Genomic DNA, 18,356 nt, shown 5'->3' on the forward strand with positions numbered 1-18,356 from the left:
GCCTTCCACGGCAGCAGAACCTGGTGGGGCTGGGCGCGGGGAGCCCCGGCCATGATTTCTCCAGCAGCCGTGCGGGGCGGGGCCCAGGCCACTGGCGGGAGAATGTGCGGAATGTGCCAGGCGCATCTACCTACCCCAGGAGAGGGCAGGGGAAGGGGCCGGCCGAGGGGAGGAGCCGGGCCGGAGCAGAGGGGCCGGGCCGGAGCAAACCTGTTTGTTCCCCGGCACCGAGCCCAGTCGTGCCTCCTGCCGCCCCGCGCGCTCCCTGCCGCGCCCCGCACCCGCGCCCACCGTCCTGACCCCAGGCGCTGCCCACCCGAGGGAGCCCACGCAGGCCGCCCCGCGCGAGCCAGTCACCTGCGCCAGGTAGGGCTGTCGGGTCGCTCCCGAACAGGCAGCAGGGGCCATAGCCAGCCCTGCGTTGCCTCAGTTTCCCCATCTGCACTCTCTGCCTACTCGCCGAGGAAACACCTTGTGGTTTTCTACTTTTCCCGGAGGCCGCGGCTGTGCTGGAGAGGAGTTGCCTTGGTTGTTCAGAGTTGTCGGGGACCGAGCTAGGAGAGTCGCTGCTCCGGCTGAGGGGGAGGAGGGCTCAGAACTGTGTGTCCATTTTGTAGATGAGAAAACTGAGGCCACGTACTAGCGCAGCAGGGTGGCTCGTGACCATGTGTTGGATGAGGGGTGAGCTGAAACACCGCCCCACCGCAGCACCCCCAGGTAGCTGCTCAGACAGCAGGCGCCGAATCAAGTGTCAGCGGGCACTATCAGCAGGATCTTCTGAGCTCAGGGACTGGATTGTTCGCTTGGGGGCAGGGGCGGCCCAGAGGCTGTGTCCTCTTTGGAACAGCAGAAAGCACCTCCTCCTCGTGTCACTTCTCAGCTGGGGACATCGCAACTCTAGCTGCCCAGGTCTCGAAACCAAACGGGGTCAAGGGGGGTGGGTAGTAGGCTTGGGTTCGGGGCCACCCCAGGGTTGGGAAGGCTGCTTTGTGGCAGGCAGTGTGTCTCCAAGACTCTGCACTCAGTACTGGCCAAGCCTCTGGATCGCTGCTTATGGTCCCAGGTGTGAGCAGGGGGAGGGTCCCCTCGAACCCAGACAAGGATGTTTGCCAAAGCCCACATAGCTCCAGGAGGTGTGCATTTGAGTGCCAGAAGCCTGGGATGGGGCTCAGAGCATTGGCAGCCAGATGCAGTGCTCCTGAGCTGGACCATGGCAGGGTGCAAAGAAGCAAAGCCCTGCCCTGCCCTGTCCTTCTCTGCTCCCCTTCCCACATCACTTCCAAGCTTGGCCCTGGTCTCTTCAGAAGCTAAGCCAGGTGGGGTCCCTGATGGATTCAGGACCTGGTAGGTACCAGGTTGGAAGGCTGAGCATGGATACACAGCCTGGCTGTGGCCATGCCCACCTCTGGAGGTGTCTTAGATCTGCCAGCTCAGAAGTGATGGGCAGCCATGAGCTGTCACTGCTGCTGGCCTTGAAGGCAGTTTGTGGCACACAGTGGCCATATCATGTGGGGATTATCATATTTCCAACCTCCAAGCCAGCTCACGCTGTGACACTGTGCGCCCCCTACAGATGGGCATACATTCCTGGGGAGAAATCACACAGGGGCCCCAAGGGATAGACAGTCACAATTGTTGGGGAGACTGAGGCCACTCAGGAAGGAGTTGCTGCCTGATTCAAAGCATCCTCCCAGCTCAAGAGAAGCCAATGCTTCCCCGTGACCCTAGTAGGGGCGACCCCCTGGGATGCTTGGCACAGCCCCAAAGATTTGCATTTCAACAGAATTCCCCAGATCTGGCTTTCTGTGACTTCCCAGGCCTCAGACATGCTTCATAGTTGAGGACACAGTATGGTGGCTGGGGAAGAAGAGAAATGGCTTCAGAGCTCTTAGCCCATGGGCCGGCCTCGCCTTTTGGAATCCACCCAAAGGCACCAGAGTTCTGCCTCCTGCAGCAAACCCAGCCTTAGTCGTTGCTTTGCTTCTGGGAATCAGGCTCAGATGGATCAGGTGGTTATAACTGATGACCTAGAAGTGAGGAACTAGAGCTAAGTACATGGCTGCAGAGCAAGGCACTGCGAATGAGCACAGCCTGGATTTGAACCTGACTCACCTTCTCCACATGTTCCCCAACACATCTAGAGACCCTCAGCTTTGTCTCCTGGCATGCTGTGCAGGCTGGGTGAGCACAGACCATAGGGGCACCTCTGAGGTCCTGGCTAAATCAGGGCTGAGATAGATAGAGGGTTTACAGTCACCCCTCATCTAGCGGGCCTCAGTTTCCGAATTTGCACCAGAACCTTTCATTTTGAGGCCATTTCTGGATGCCTGCCCTAGTTCTGTCCCGTTCTCTTCCCTGCTCCTCCTGGTTACTTTGCACTTTGAATAACATAATACATTGATTTAAAACTCAAAAATGTGCTACAAAGAAGCCTCTTGAAACCTTATCTTGTCCCCTGTGAATATTTCTGATCCCTTTCTATTCTCTTTGAGATGCACATTGACCCGGAAGGGAGCACCTGAGGGACCATAATACTACAGGAAGTGGGCATAGCTGGGTCATTTTACCGAGGAGACACTGAGGCCAATGGACTTGCCCAGGATTCATTTGTTGGCAGGAGTGGACCAAAAGTCTATATTTGGTGAAAGCAAACATATCCTATGCCCTGGCTGGGCTGGCTGGATGCTGGAGTGGGGCTGGAGGCAGAGATGGCTGCCTAAAAAGGAGGTCAGGATGCTGCATGTTAAGCAGCTCTCAAAAATTAGTCAGTTTGATTCACCCAGAGGCCGTGAGGTCTCTTTCTAAAGCCCAGGCCAGCTGCATGGAGCATGACTGGAGTGGCTGACATCCCCATTTCCTGAGGGGCTGCCCTGAAGTGGTGGTACTGTTGATACCCCATAAGTTCTTAGGACACATGACATCTGGGCTGTGATGGAGGCTCAGACACCACTCTCTGCTGACTTGGTGACCTTCTCTGAAAGCTTTCAGTGACAAAGGGCAGCTCTGGAGAGCCAGGCCCAGATGTGCTAGGGGCTGCATTGGTGGGGAAGGGCTGCTGCCCACAGTGTGCTGTTGGTTTGCACAGGGACAGCTGAGGCAAGGCAGCTGCCAATGTTTGTGAACCCCAGTACCCAGAACAGATGATCACTCTTACCACTTTGATGCTTTGTTGACTTCAAACATGCTTACAATAGGAGGGGATTTCTCCAGTGTAGCTTCAAATGGCAGTCAGCCTTATGGGCGAAACTAGAAGTATGGATGAGGGGCACAGTAGGATGTGGGTCCAGGTCAGTAAAACAGCATGTGACAATTCTAGGTTTCGTGGGCATTACCATCTGTGTTGCTCTTTTGGAGGATAACACCTTACATTAATTTCTGAGCTGTCTAAGCTGTTATATGTAAATACCTTACACACACATAGCCAACCAGGACTCGATCTCCAGCACCCCATATGATTCCCTGAACCCTACCAGGAAAGGTCCATGAGGACTAACCATGGTTTGATCGCTTGGCAACCTATTCCCAGTTTAGGGAATACACACGAAGTTTAGAACTTAATGTGGGTACAGGGGCTCATTAGTGGATGCCTAGGTATGGGATATCAGTGAATATATTCGTAACTTGTCTTAAGGTCACCTTGGGCTTTTATGGTTTGAGGAGGTCACCATGGGACAGTCCAGGCTCTTGTCTAATTTTCCAGCACCCAGTCTGGGTATAACACTTGTTGAAGAAATGAACACATGTCTTTGAGGAAATTCTTTTTAGTTAGTCCCTGATCTCCCCAAGTGGGGCTGTCTAGGGGACACCTGTGGGTGTGAAGAGGTCACCTAGGAACTGAGTGGGTGCGTGGGCTGAGTAGAGTGGCCAGAGGGAACAATTCACAACCAGCTCTTGAACCACATTTACTCTCGTAATAAAGACCAAAGCAATTTCCTTTGACCAAGGTGGCTCTGAATGGAGGGAGCAGTGGTAGAAAGGGAGGATTTCCCTGCCATTGGATCTTTTATGGTTTGGTAAAGGGTAGAGAGGGTAGGGTGCTGGCAGGGCAGGTGATTGTGTCTGGGGGTCTTACTTGAGGGCCCCATTGGCCCCACAGCATATATACATGCTCAGAATATCTCCCTAGTCCTTGGCCTAGTTGCCCAAACCAACCATTGGATGTGCCAATATGTAGACAAGGGGATTCGGGGAATGGGAAGGAATCCCACTTGCATGCTGATGGGTGGTCCCATCCCCCCAGGTACCTCTCAGGCCTCCAGCTACCCACTGTCTGGCTGGCCTCAGAAGCTGCCTTCTGAGGCCCCTCTAGCACCGACGCCAAGAAGTCTAGATTCTGGGCTGTTGGGGGTGGGATGGGAGGAGGTGAAATTCCAGACTTTCATGTAGAAGTCATTTACCTGTAAAGCACATTTACAAATACTCCCACCCATGCCTTCTTTTTCCATATTACAGTTTTTTCCCTCTGCAACCCTAGTCTCCTCCAGCTCTTTTTCCACTTGCAGCACCTCCTTCCAGCCCCCATGCCAGGAGGGGGGCCAGGGGCTCCAGAAAGCTTGACATCGCCCAGCTGCTGAGCCCCCATGCCTGGCCCTCCCTGGATGAAGGTTGCAGATCAGCCAGAGCATGTCCTCATTCACGAGACTGGCTGCCGGACATTTGATCAGCCCAGCCCTTGGCCACAGCAGTAGGCTGGTCGCCAAGTGCTGGCTAGTCTGTGTGGGTCCGAAGCTGGACAGTGGGTCAAGTAGATGTAAGGCCCCAACAGAACCAACCTCTACAGCTCCCTGTGCTGGTGTCAACTCAGGGCTCACTGCCGTTCTCAGTCAGGCTGGCTGAGAACCTGCTTGGTCATCTCTGCACTAGGCCTGAGGCTCTGTGGCCTCAGGGCTATTTCACAGGGAGGTCCAGTCTTCATTGTGTCTACAATTCTGGGATCCAGGTGAGTTCAGAGGGGTCCCTGAAAAGTCATTGGCCTTCCTCCATCACCAGGCTTACAAGTTACTTGAAGAAGCTTCCTTGAAACCTTGAAACCCCACCATGAGCAGGTAGCATGTGTATTAGCCAGAGGGTGGCATGCCCAATGACTGTTGTTACAATTAGGATGTGGACTCTTTTTCTGATACTCCTTCCTGTTTCTGCTGGAGTTCCCAGGCCTATGTGCAGGGGAGGTTTTGTGAAGAAGAACAGAGCCCCAGGGCACTGTTAGGGCGCTCATGCCAGGGCCTCTTTCCTCCTTAGAACCAACCTTCTCCTCCTCAGTTCTGAGTCTGACAGTACAAAGGGGCTGCTGGGATCTGGCACCCTGCTTTGGAGGAAGCTATGAGTACTGTCCATACAGTGGATTATGGATTAGCACCATGCCTTGGGACCAGTGGCTCCAACTCCAGGGCTGCTTTGTTCACATGCTTGCAAGACACCATCCGCAGAAACAGGCCAACAGCCTGGTATGCCCTGATCCCAGAGGTGGTGCCTGCCTTTGGGACCCCTGGAAGGGTGAGATGGGGCCCCTATCCTGGTCCCTGGCCTAAGGACAGGGCTAAGCAGCCTGTATGCTAGAATGGGGGGATTGTCTGTGGATCAGTTGGGGTAGGGAGATGAGGACTGGGGCCTCGGTCCATCATGCAGCAGCCTAGGTTGTGGGGTTTTGCTGTCATTGTTGCTGGGATCCCCCCTCCTTTGTCCTCAATCCTGTCTGGGGACCCTGCAGTGGGCTGTGTGGCCACTGAAGCAGGGCTATCATTTCATGGCAATGCCAGAGGCTGGGCACATCCTCCTCGATGTCAATATCCAGGGGCTCCCAAGTCTGGTATGTGTGTATGTGTGTGCACACATGTACATATGCACCCACCCATGCATGTGCATGCTTAAGGTCTGCTCCTGGGCTATAAATAACATTATCACTCACCTCCAGACCTGGAGTGTTACTGTTTCCCCTGGGATGTTGAATCTCAGGGGTGTTCCAGAGTGTCCCTTGGGCCGGGAGAGAGGAAGAGATTCAGGAAAAGGTGTCAAGCACCCACTTCACTTCCCTGTCCCTCTTAGCATGGCTCACGACCTTTGATGTCTCTTTTGACCATCCTTACCTGCAGCCCAAGCAGCTTTCACATTTGGTCTCCCACTCTTCCTTTCTCTTTATAAGCAGCAATATGCGGGGGGGGGGGCTCTCCTAGCGCATTTTAACTAGGCAGTTTTTCATTAGCGGCCCCTCCAGACTATCTCTTCGAAGTTTGTCCTTGCCCTAAAGGCATGCAGAAAGCAGCAAGGCAGGTCAGTTATACACTGCATCATTTGGAGTGAGTGCAAGGAGCTAGCTGGAATGGGTTGACCTTGATACATTTGAATATGAAGTGCTGGAAATTGAGGTCCCTGCCTTATTTAACCATGACCTTCAGAAGCAGCTGACCTCCTTTGGCTCCATCTCTGTCACACAGGCAGTGGTCTAAGGTGCATTTGCAAGCATGTCCTGGGGTTCATGGGTGGAGGAGTCGCAGTAGAGAGATGCCCAGTAGAGGCAAGTCACATCCAGCCTTATCTACCCACTTCAATGCCCAGGATTTTTGTTCCAGTGGCCCCCTCTTCCCAATAGCTGTGTCTTCGAAATCATGGGCACACTCCATGCTGCCTCTTCAGATATGGTGACCCCCAGAAGCACCCCAAATCTCACAGGAAGCGGCAGCCCTGTGTTTGCCTGGCTGGGCTGACTAGCATTGATTCCTGTAACTTCACAAGAAGGAAAATTGAAGCAACAGTGGCCTGTCTTTGTCACTTTGACCCAAGAGTCCCTAGTGGCCCTTCTACCAGTCACTCTACTTGTGTGCACATCTGTCTCAATGGTTTCAAGTGGCCTGTTTGCTTCTGCTTTGGCAGCAAATTTCTAGCACAGCTTCATTAAAGGAAATTCAGTGAGTTACTGAAGGAAGAAAGGAGCAAGGGCAGAGTCTGAGGGCTGTGTGGATCAGGAGCTAGGGGCACCCAGATGGAGCCAGCAATCCTGCATCCCATAGGGCTGGGGTCTCTGTGGATCTCTGCTCCCCAGGACATGGCAGCCTGAGTGCTGGGGTGCACATGGGCTTCCTATGTGTTTTATGAGGCACTATTCCTGCCATGTAGTTTTGGCAAAGTTAATTCCTGCTGTGCCGGTCACCACCCTGATGTGGGGACTGCAAGATGCCCGTAGAGGACAGGACCCTGAGGGGAAGCCACTGCCAGCCTCTGCCCCTCTTAGCCCCTCTCTGGAAGCCCAGAGGCTTGCTGTGGTAGGTCTAGATTGTAATTGAATGTCTCTCAAAGTTAGAAGGGCAGCTCTGTCCCTCAGTGTCTAATTTTCCAACCATGTGATCCCACATACTGTTAAGGCTCAGGGCCCACCTATACGTGGCCCTGACCCAGCTCTGTGACATAAAAGCTCTGCAGAGACAGAGCCAAACTGCAGCACAGGAAGCACGAATGGCTTTGGGGCTGCTGACATGCCCTCTGCCAGCACTTGTCTTATAGCACTCAGTGATCTTGCCTGGGTCCTTGTGGCCCTTCTTAAGGGAGATATGTTAGGGGAAACTGAGGCAACCAGGAGCTAAGATCAGAGGCTAAGGAGAGAGTCAAGGGCCCAGCTGTGCATGTCCCAAGTTCCCCAAGGCCCTGTCTGCCTTAATGCTCACTTGGTTCCTAGAGCAGGGGAGCACAGAGTGAACCTTGTGCCCAAGAGCCTGACTTGACCACAGCTGTACTTGCCTTTTCCCAGGATTCAGCTGCCCCTGGAGAGGCAAAGCCTCCACCATGAGTATTTCAGCCCTTGGAGGAGGCAGCCCCAAAGGTGAGGCCCTGGGGTTCAGTGACATGACCTGGGAGTGGTGGGCCAGTGAGGGTACCCTGCTCAGGCTGTCAGCCTTCCCTTGCCAGGGAAGCGGCTCCCCCCTGGAGAGGAGGAGCGCAACAATGTCCTGAAGCAGATGAAGGTGCGGACCATTCTGAAAGGGGACAAGAGCTGGATCACAAAGCACGACGAGTCGGAGGGCCACACCCTGTGAGTGTGATATGCTGGATCTGGTGGAGGACAGAGGGAATTGGGAGAGCCTGATACTGAGTGTAAGTGCTCATTTCTTCACTCAGAGAGCTGCCTTCTGTCCGGAGTCGAACCATGTCCTTCTCATCAGCAGGGGAGGTCACCAAGACCAGGTAAGATGCTCTGCTCATTGACAAGGGTGGCCCTAGTGGCCTTCCACCACTACATAGGCAGAAGTGCCCCAGACCCCCCAAAAGTGAGATGATACTCAGGCCATCAATCCCACAGGAGGGCCATGGATGTCAGGGGTGGAGACCACATTGTGAGAGAGGTCAAGAGCCCTGGGGAATCTGACTCCGTCCCCACCCAACTAACTACTCAGTCAGTCCCTGAGTCTGACAGGGCAGGTTTGGACGAGCATATGGCTGTCACAGAAGACTCTTCCCTATCCTCCCTCCTCCCCTGACTCCTTTCTGCTCCTTCATGCTCCCTGTCCTCCAGGTTGACAGCACCTGGGGATCTTCAAGGAGAATTTACCCCTTGCATCTGTTAGCTTTGTGGGCTAGAGCTCTTGCCCTCAACTTGGACATAGGGTGCATTTGGGTCACATAATATGGTGACTAGAGATATATAATATTAATATATTAATAATATATAATATATAATATTAGAGACTAGAGAAGTAGCTTTGTGAAGGCATCTTGGGTTATCAGAGGCTCTCGGGTACCAAGGCCCCTGGTGAGACCCTGATAGAGACTTAGAAGAAACTTTGTGAAGGCATCTTGGGTTATCAGGGGTTCTCAGGGGTACTAAGGGCCCTGGTATACCATGGTCTGGCAACTCTGGTGTGTGGCCAAAGCAGTGTGATCAAGTGTTCTTGGGGAGGCCACAATCTGTTGGGATGTCTATGACCCTTGTGCCGCCCCCTACTGTCTGCCTAGACCCACTGTTCCTGCGCCAAGCTCTGCATGCCTGAATGGGGTCACCATCTGCACAGTCTCCATGCTCCTCTTTTGCACTTTTGGTGCCCAGCTCTCAAGCTGCAGCTTGAGACAGATATCCTCACCTAAAGTCTCTATGTCTCCTGGTGCTGCCTGGTCACTCTGACCACGTTCCCTGCTCCCCACCCTCCACAAGACTTGTGCCATGTGCATAGCAGTGGCCATAGACTGAAAGCCCTAGAAACCTCTGTCCCTTGAGCCTACAACGTCCCACAATCCTGCACAACTGGCCCCAGAGACTGCACAGTCCCAGGCTCTGTTTTGGGGGAATGGGCACACACAAGGGTCTCCTGCCTTTTCTTGTATTGTGGTCACACCGCAGTCATGTTCAATGACTCCTCCTGGCTCTGAGGTCAGGGATCACTCCTACGGGAACTTGGAGCCTCATATCCTGGAGATTAAACCTCGGCGAGCTCACCCCAGTGTAGTCTTCTCATGGCCCAAACACCTCCGAAGCTCCCTTTCTGGCTGGTTTGCTCACAACATCTTGTCCCTTGGCAGGACCCCGAGCACCAAGGCACCCACCGGCTACATCATCCGGTAGGTGACAATACACCATGCCCTCTCCCATGCCCCTCTAATCTCCCCAGACTATGACTGGGGTGCTGATCTGCTTCTTGGGATTCTTTTGCAGAGGTGTGTTTACCAAGCCTGTAGACAGCTCATCTCTGCCCCAGATGCATATCCCGAAGACCAATGGAGAGCCCAAGAGGTGTGCCACGGGACTATTTGTTGAGCAGGTGGGGGAGAAGAGAGGTGAACAGGGTAAGCAAGGGACACCCACAGGCCACTAACAGTAACTGGCTCTAGCTCCCATGCTCATTCTTCACTTCTTGCAGCTCCCCAAAGCACTGGTATCCCTGAGCTCAAGGGACAGAGCTGACATACTGAGGGTGGCATGGAGGTTTGGGGTATTGGGCTGAAAACTGGTGGCAGGGGCATTGGGGGCACATGAACTCATCTTATCTCTGCAGCCCCTCCAGGCACTCACGCCCATCGTCCTCTGGCTACAAGATGACCACAGAGGATTACAAGAAGCTGTGAGTGTCTCCGCATACAGGACAGGCCACATGCCAGTCACTGGCCTCAGCACTTCCTTGTTCACCAAATGCAAGCATAGGTGGCTTATCTGAGGGCCTTGGGGAACTGGACACTGGCTTAGGGGTGCAGCCAGTACAGTGCCAACATGCTATGCTGCCTGAGTGCCCAGTCAGGATCCAATGATCTCAAGCAGCATTTTCTGCCAATCTCTGCTGCTTATGTAGATATCTTTGGGGGGGGTTTCTCTGGGGCTCCACTGATGGTCCCAACAAATGCCCTTGTGTAGCTATGGAAAGGTCTGTGGACATTGGCATAGGCCATGCCACTGTCACTGTAACCAAGTGGTAGTGGGCAACTAGAAAATCTTTGGGTAGCAAGGCTGGGCTTTGCTGGATCCCAGGACAATTGCCACTGGGACTAGGAGATATGTTGTAGCTGAGGTCTAGGGACCTTGGGTGAGAAGCTGAAAGCTCAGTCACATCCTTTGCCCGCAGGGCTCCTTACAACATCAGGCGTAGTTCAACATCGGGGGACCCTGAGGAAGAGGAGGTGCCTTTCTCCTCTGATGAGCAGAAGAGGAGGTAATGGTGGCCCAAGAATGTGCTGCAGATGGGGCAGAGCTTAGGTAAAAGCAGTGCAATGCATGGCTTGGGGGAGCAGATTTTAGGGAACTAGTTGTGATGAAGGAAGGGGTTGGACATCAGGGCTTTCGCTCAAGGCTCATGAGCACATTCATGCTCATTCACACACATGCACTGCCTAAAACTCCTACTGCTGACCGCCTGTCCCCCTTTGCCAGTTTACCGTACCTCCTTTGTTCTTTAGTGGATTAGGGGTGTCTCAGTCCATGTGATGTCTCTGGCCTGCAGGTCTGAGGCTGCCAGCAGCGTGCTAAGGAAGTCAGCGTCCCGGGAACACTCCTACGTGCTATCTGCAGCCAAGAAGAGCAGCAGGTGGGTAAGGACAGGGCAGGGGTGACAGGCCTAACTGCTCAGACTTCTCTGATGGCCCTTCTAGAAAATTGCTCCTGTATGGGTGAGGGGCTGGAAGAGAGGCCCAGCCCGTGGGTCAAGCCCTGACATGCCCTCTTGCCTTTCCCAGCAGCTCTAGCCCGGAGACACAGGCTCCGTTCATCGCGAAGCGGTAGGTGTGAGAAGGCCCATGTGGGCACCGGGGGAGAGGGAGCTGGGCAGGACTGCTGGCTTCTGTCCCAGGTGACACATGCATAGGCAAGAGCCAAAAGAATGCAGCTGATCGCTAGAAACTTCTATTTGCCACTGGTGAATGGGGCTGGGACCCTGTCATAAAAGGGAATGATTTAGGCTGTTGAAGCACACTTACTTGTTCTGTTTTCCTGCCACCCTAAACCAGGAGGGGCCATTGAGCTGGCTCTGGAACTCCATCCTTGGAAGTCTCCATGACATGAGAGATGAAACCCAAAGGGTGAACTGGATTCAACAGGGTATCAATTAAAAAAGATGGGGTGACTAGCCATGCTATCTGAGAGGAGAAAGAGAAGGGTGCACCAAGGAGAAGGTTCTAGAACTTGAGATTTAGAGTTAGGACCTAGTAGAAGGAGGGAGGAGGAACTTCTGGACTGGGAGCACTTATAGACTGTGCCCACTTCCTGTCTTCCAGGCTGGGGCTGAGAGGCCAAGATCAAAGTACCAACAGGGCTGGTTCTTCTGAAACCCTTGGCCAGTTGGCCCAGGTGGCTCTCTGGGCTTCTGGGGTGAGGGTGCTGAGTTGTTGTTTCAGTGTCCGTAACCACATGGCCTTCTGTGCCCATTTCCTCTCCTCTGGTAAAGGCACTGGGCACAGGGCCAGCACCTTCCTATTTCTCACCCCCATACCTGTTTCCAAAATTGGCTAAGGGCATGGGTTTGTGCCACTGAAGGGATGAGTGTGAATGAGCATGTGGGTGAAGGGCAGCCATGCGGGGGGCACATGTGCTATCTTCTTACATGCAGAGTTGAGGTGGTGGATGAAGATGGACCTTCTGCAATGACAAGACCTGTTCCAAGCACAAGCAGGTAATTGGGGGCTCAGCCAGCCTGATGCAGCTACCATGGCTCTTCTGCCAGGGCCACTGTCCTCTGGTGCACAGGAACAGGACACACCCAGAAGCAGTTAAGGGCCCATCTAGCTGAAAGGACAAAAACAACCAAAGCCTCCCCACTGGGTGGGTGTTTATCTCTTTCTCCTCCACCACGGGGTCACTGTGCAATGGCAATTGTGACAAGCTGAGAGAAAGTGCCAGCCACGGGATGCACAAGGTAGTGCCAGGGCGCGCACCTGCATTTGGGGCAGGCTCACAGCTGATGGGCCATCACTGTCCCCTCTCTGCCAGTGCGGACACGTGCAGAGCCAAGGTGTCTCGGGCGACTTGGATTGAACACCTGCCCAGCCCCTCGGCAAGCCATGAGCCCAGGTGGGTGCTGCACGCTGGCTCCAAGCCAGGCCTAAGCTGGTCCCGTGGGATGGGCTGGCATGGACTTCGGGACAGGGACAAGGAGTGCTGGGCACCTGGCTCCAGGCATGACCTGGTTTGCCCTTCTTTCTGGGCACGAGTGGCCTGAGCATGGAGAATGGGGCTCTCTTGTCTGAGTGCAAGGTGGCATCAATACCTCGTTGTCTTGGGGCTGAATCAGGCTCTTGGCTATAGCAGGACAGCCCTGCTGTAGCTGCTGTTGGACGTGTCTGCCTGGATGGCAGCTAGTCCCTGAATCCAGAGTCCTTCTCAGCAAAAGCTGTTCCCCTTGTATCGCTAGGGAGACCCCCATGGTCAGAGGGGCAGAGTATCTGTCACTATAGGCCACTTTCAGATAATCCATAGGTGGTTTCATTGTAAGCACCCCTATTTTCTCCTCAACTTGAGCATTTCCAATTGTATGCTTGGGGCTGGGGAGACAGGGACCCTGGATATAGGGAGTGGGTGAAGACTATTGGTCTGATTTCATTGGTGAGCTCTTTTGTAGGAGTATGTAGGGGCCTCTCGGGCCATTGGAGTGTCAGGGCTATCTTGGGTCAGTCACAAGCAACGATCACAAACTTTGTGCTCACACAACGGCCACACATCACCTCTAGTTCCCAAGGCTGAGGGGTTTTGCTCTGCCTCTCTCGTACCCCGCTGCCTTCTGGGTCACCATCTCCTCTTCTGAAGACTATGGTCACTGGGATTAGGGCCATGATCCCACAGTGTGACACCCCCCTTCTGCTGATATCCCCACTCATATCAGCAACCCCTTGTTTCCAAATAAGGTCACACCCAGAGGTTCTGGGAACTGGGATTTGAGACAACAGCCATGGAGGTCACAATACACTTCTTGTTTTTCCTTAGTTGTCCGTGGAGATGAAAAAAACAATGGTTTCAGGCTTTGTGAAAGAAAACAATGGATGACAATAAGGTGGTGCTATTATCATAAGAGGCATTTTAATATTTTAGAACACTATTTTTGTTTTGGGGCCACACCTGGTGGTGCTTGGGGTTACTCCTGGCTCTGCACCTAGAAATTACTCCTGAAAGACTCTGAGATGCCAGGGATCAAACCTGGGTCAGCTGCAGGAAAGACAAATGCCTTACCTGCTGTGTTATCACTCCGGCCCCTTAGAACATTCTTCTGGATAATTTCCCAGTCATCATCCATGTGTCTCTGAGTTGGCTCAGATATGCTGCTCAGAGGACCACAGTGTGAGAGCTTCAGTTGCAGAGATTAACTGTCTGTCTGCCTGCTCCAGAGGGCCACAGGGCCAGCTCAGACTTCTCTGGGCTGTTCCTTGTTCCCAGGACCCAGAGTAGGAATCACAGAATGCTCCAAATATTTGCCACCACACTCAGTTCAGTGCTTCTGCAGTGATGGGCTTCGATCCTGTATCAGACAACCACTGCAGCCAGTGCCTGGACAGATGCCGAGTGAGCTGCTAGCTGTGTGGTGGCCTTTTTCCCAGGTGGACCACTGGGCCCACACTCATCCAGGCTGCCTCGACCAGCCCTGGCTTCCAGATCTGCCAAGAAGTCCAGGCCTGACTGTCCTTAAAGCTCTTCAGAAAACCTGGCTAAAGGCAAAGTGGGTCAGTCCAGTCTAGAGGTCCCCTCAAGGATGTCTCTGCCAGACTCTTTTTGGGGCTTCATGGAGGACTGCACATTTGGGACAGTATGAGTGTCACCCCAGGGAGCTCTTGGAGCTCTCCTGGAAGTATTGTCCATATTATTGATTGGTTATCCCCAAAGTATGTCCAGGCCAAATGTCCATGTCTGAACTAATAATATCCAGTACTCACCCCAAGTGTTTAAGCTCCTGTATGCACCCCTATTTTCCAGCTCTAGGCATGCTTCTGACAGCTGCCCCAATGCAGCACCGCTCCTGCTTTCTTGTCTCTCTGTCCCCCACAACCAACCAGGGCAGGGCTTTTATGCTGGCTCCTGACGGTGTCTGGCAGAGCAGTGGGTAAGAGAGAGCAGTGAGCCATTGGGTGACTCTCTTTAACTTCCTCATACCTTGGTTTTTTCATGTGTAAAACAGGAAGCAGTGACACTTGTGTCCCATGGCAGTTTCAGTCATAAATGGGGATGTGACATCCCATATCGCCTTGGGTCTGGGACCCATCCTCAGTAGGACACAGGTGCCTTCCTAAAACCAGGAGATATATAGCGCCATCTACTGGCTATGGGGGTATTGCAGGCACAGGCTGCAGTGCGCGCCACCCTCTAAGGCAGGGGTCTCAAACTCGCGGCCCACGGGCCGTTTGCGGCCCTCTGTACAACATTTTGTGGCCCGCGGCCGGCCTTCAAATATCGCAGTATTCGCGATTATTCGCTTACCGAAAATTTCGGCATCTGTGTGATGCCATTGAGAATGCAGGTTTGCCATGGAAGAGGTTTGTTGGAATAATAACCAATGGAGCGCCATCGATGACAGGAAGGAAAAATGAACTGGTGGCACTTGTTCAAAAAAACTTGAAGAGGAGGGTGTAGAGAAGGCCATTGCTCTTCACTGCATTATCCATCAGCAGGCCCTTTGCAGTAAATGCCTGTCATGTGACAATATGATGTCTGTTGTGAAATGCATCAACCAAATCAGATCCAGGGGCTTAAAGCACAGGAGGTTCCAAATCAGATCCAGGGGCTTAAAGCACAGGAGGTTCCATGCTTTTTTAGAGGAAATGGGGTCAGAATATGGAGATGTGCTCTATTTCATCGAGGTACGTTGGCTCAGCAGGGGAAATGTCCTGAAAAGATTTTTTGAGTTGAGAGAAGAAATGAAAGCCTTCATGGAGAAGGATGGGAATGCTGTTTCTGAGTTGAGTGATCACAAATGGCTCATGGACTTAGCTTTTCTTGTTGACATCACACAGAAGCTGAATAGACTAAACAAGATGTTACAAGGCCCGGGGCAGCTTATCAGTGCTGCCTATGACAACGTGAGAGCATTCTCCACAAAACTTGTGTTATGGAAATCCCAGCTCTCTCAGACAAACCTTTGCCATTTCCCAGCATGCAAGGAACTTGCGGATGCAGGCATACCATTCAGTGTTGAGAAATATGTTGATGCTATTTTTAAGCTAGAGAAGGAATTTGATCACAGATTTGCAGACTTCAAAAACTACAGAGCCACTTTCCAAATTTTTGTGGACCCCTTTTCCTTTGATGTGCAAGATGCCCCTCCTGTGCTTCAAATGAAGCTCATTGACCTGCAATGCAACTCTGAGCTCAAAGCCAAGTTCAGGGAGATTAGTGGAAAAGCAGACATGCATGGGCAATTTTTGAAAGAATTGCTCCCCAGCTTCTCTGAGCTTTCCCGAATGTTCAAGTGCACCATATGCCTTTTTGGGAGCACATATTTGTGTGAAAAGTTATTCTCCATATTGAACTTCAATAAGTCAAAGTACAGGTCTAGACTTAATGATGATCATCTTCAAGCCATACTGAGGGTCTCAACTGCTTCCTCTCTAAAGCCAAACATGGTTCAGATTTGTGAGAAGAAGCACTGTCAAGTCTCTGGCAGCAAGGAATAGGCAAAAGATGCCATGTTCAGAAGAATTGTTCATGATCTTCACTCAATGTTCTATTCATGTTCAGAAGAAATAATTAAGACTGTTAATAATGACGTTTGAGGACTTTTTTTGTGAAATCCCTTATACGGCCCTGCCTCACCCTGACTTTGCCTCCTGCGGCCCCCAGGTAAATTGAGTTTGAGACTCCTGCTCTAGGGTTTAGTCCAACACAATTTGTTTTGAAATGACTGTCCCAGGTCCCGAGCAGCTGCTAGGATTCTGTAGAATTCGAAATGAGCTCCCTGTGGTGAAGGGGCTTGTGTGCACTGCAGGGGAAAAGCTAGAAGGCCTGCCCTAACAACGTGCCAGCATCTGAGGCCTTAAAACAGCAGTGGCTCAAAAAATTTCTTGTAATGTGTTAGCATAGGAAAAAAGCTTTAACAAAATCCCAAATGCGCCAGCAGGGACATGCCCTGTCAGTAGCACAGGGGAATCTGTTCCAATGCCAGCTGTCACCTGTAGTCCATCGGCTCCTGGCTGTAATCATGACTCTTTTGCATCCTGTCCCTTTCCTCATTCTAGACCTAGGCCATCCTGATGGGACTCTTATGTGGTCCATCTTATGTTCTCTTGGACATGAGAACACTTCCTTAGGCCTCTCAGAGGTTAAAGAGTAGGATAGTGATTCCTTCCAAGTGGAACCGCAAAGGTAACTCCAGATCCATATAATTGCTGTGCTGTCCCCAGGCACAGCATGGCAAGAATGCTTTAGGTGGGGCTTGTGGAGGGGACGGGCAGCAGAGCCTCATTGGGAAGCCTTGTGGTCATGCCTAGTGTGCCAGGCTCCAGGCAGAACCAGGGTACATGGAGATGAGCAGCGCAGGGCTGGCTCTTCCCACCTTCGCTCTGCTTCTCCAATCACTCTTCTTCCTTGCCCCCCCAAGTGGCCCCTGCTATGTCCTTTAGCCTGGCCTGTGGCTCCTCAGAACTGCTCTGAAAGTCTCGGCTTCCAGCCAGTCACCACTTCCTCCTCTTAGTCTCACTCCAGTTGACTGAACTGGGCTACACCTTCAGGAAGTTCCTTGATACTGGGTTTCTGCAGGGTCCCTCAACTCAGTAGGGTGGATGGCCATACCTTCTGCCCCTACTGGGCTAGGGACTCACTGCCCTGGATGCATAGGCCCTAGGCTGGTGTCCTGGCAGTGGGACAGAGGCCTGAGCAGCTGGATCCTGACTGGGTGATGGTGAAGGTGACTGAAGCCTCATTCTGGGCAGGGCAAGGTATATTTTGAGGTACAGCGACACTCTACAAAGCCAGATGGCACTACATTCTCTCCAGTCCTGGCCCATCGCCAAGACCAAGCCTGCTGAGCCAGAACAGATACCAGACTTTGGGGGGCTGATGGCTGTCATTGCCTGACAGCCTCTGAGCATAGGCCCCAAATTCAAGGGCTTCTCCTTCTCACCTCCTCCCAGTGCCTACTGGGCCTGCAGATCTCACAGTTCTTTCCCTAACACCCCACAAGTGCATATTCCCTGGTGGCCTTGAACAGAGTTCCAGTGGGCACCCCTAGGGAGTGCATAGATAGGCTGGCCTGGGACCAAGGCAAGTGCCACAGAGCCAGCACCATTGAAGGACTGAGAGCTAGAGGGTTCCACAGGGCTTATGGGGGATGGCTGGGCTTCAGCATGGGAAGCAAGGAGGATGTCCAAGTCTGTGAAAGTAAAGGGCAAGGCGGCACCAATAGCAAGAGTGACATAAGACCTGGGGTGCTCTGAGAAATCTGGAGTCCCCTGTCTCACTGACCCTTCTATGTCTCTTCCCTGCAGTATGGCGAGAGGGGAGGAGATTGTCCGCCTGCAGATCATGACTCAGGGTGCTGGGCTCCGCCTGATGGCCCCAGATGGGGAAGGAGTGAGGTAAGACATTCACACTGGCTCCTCTGCACAGCATTGGAGAAAAGGGGGTCCATGGAGCTGGGGTTATCACCTAATGGAAGTTGCAGGTGGGTAGGGTTATTCAGTCTGGACCCCAGCTAGTAGTCACTGAGCTTTGAACCTGTGGGAGCTGCCAGCAGAGGCTCTCCTCAGCCGGTGTTCATGTTGGTAGGAGGAGGTGACAGTCAGAATCAGTTCCAGAGATCTCATAGTCCCAAATTCCTCGGCTCTTCCCAGTCCTGTCGAGCCCAGCAGTCTTGTCAAGCGTCCTCCTGGGTGGCCACTCGAAAAGGCACAAGTGATCACAGCAGCCCCCAGGGACAGACGATACAGTGTCTCCCTCCCTGGGCTGCCTGGGACCTCATCCTGGCCCATTCTGCCCT

General features: G+C 52.9%; 1 protein-coding gene across 1 annotated transcript in view; it reads left to right on the forward strand.

Annotated features, from left to right (window-relative positions):
* The first annotated feature begins 255 nt into the window (after positions 1-255).
* Positions 256-18,356, forward strand: part of ZNF185 (zinc finger protein 185 with LIM domain) — a 53,585-nt gene continuing 35,484 nt past the window's right edge. Inside the window, exons 1-14 of the mRNA XM_049766964.1 lie at positions 256-366; positions 7,739-7,810; positions 7,897-8,020; positions 8,107-8,172; positions 9,502-9,540; positions 9,635-9,712; positions 9,975-10,040; positions 10,536-10,622; positions 10,911-10,994; positions 11,143-11,184; positions 12,012-12,074; positions 12,392-12,587; positions 13,990-14,108; positions 17,866-17,955. Of these exons, the coding sequence (XP_049622921.1) occupies positions 7,774-7,810; positions 7,897-8,020; positions 8,107-8,172; positions 9,502-9,540; positions 9,635-9,712; positions 9,975-10,040; positions 10,536-10,622; positions 10,911-10,994; positions 11,143-11,184; positions 12,012-12,074; positions 12,392-12,587; positions 13,990-14,108; positions 17,866-17,955 (1,091 nt within the window). The 5' untranslated portion in view covers positions 256-366; positions 7,739-7,773. The remainder of the gene's footprint in view (positions 367-7,738; positions 7,811-7,896; positions 8,021-8,106; positions 8,173-9,501; positions 9,541-9,634; positions 9,713-9,974; positions 10,041-10,535; positions 10,623-10,910; positions 10,995-11,142; positions 11,185-12,011; positions 12,075-12,391; positions 12,588-13,989; positions 14,109-17,865; positions 17,956-18,356) is intronic.

The sequence above is a fragment of the Suncus etruscus genome, chromosome X, assembly GCF_024139225.1.
Source record: "Suncus etruscus isolate mSunEtr1 chromosome X, mSunEtr1.pri.cur, whole genome shotgun sequence".
NCBI lineage: Eukaryota > Metazoa > Chordata > Mammalia > Eulipotyphla > Soricidae > Suncus > Suncus etruscus.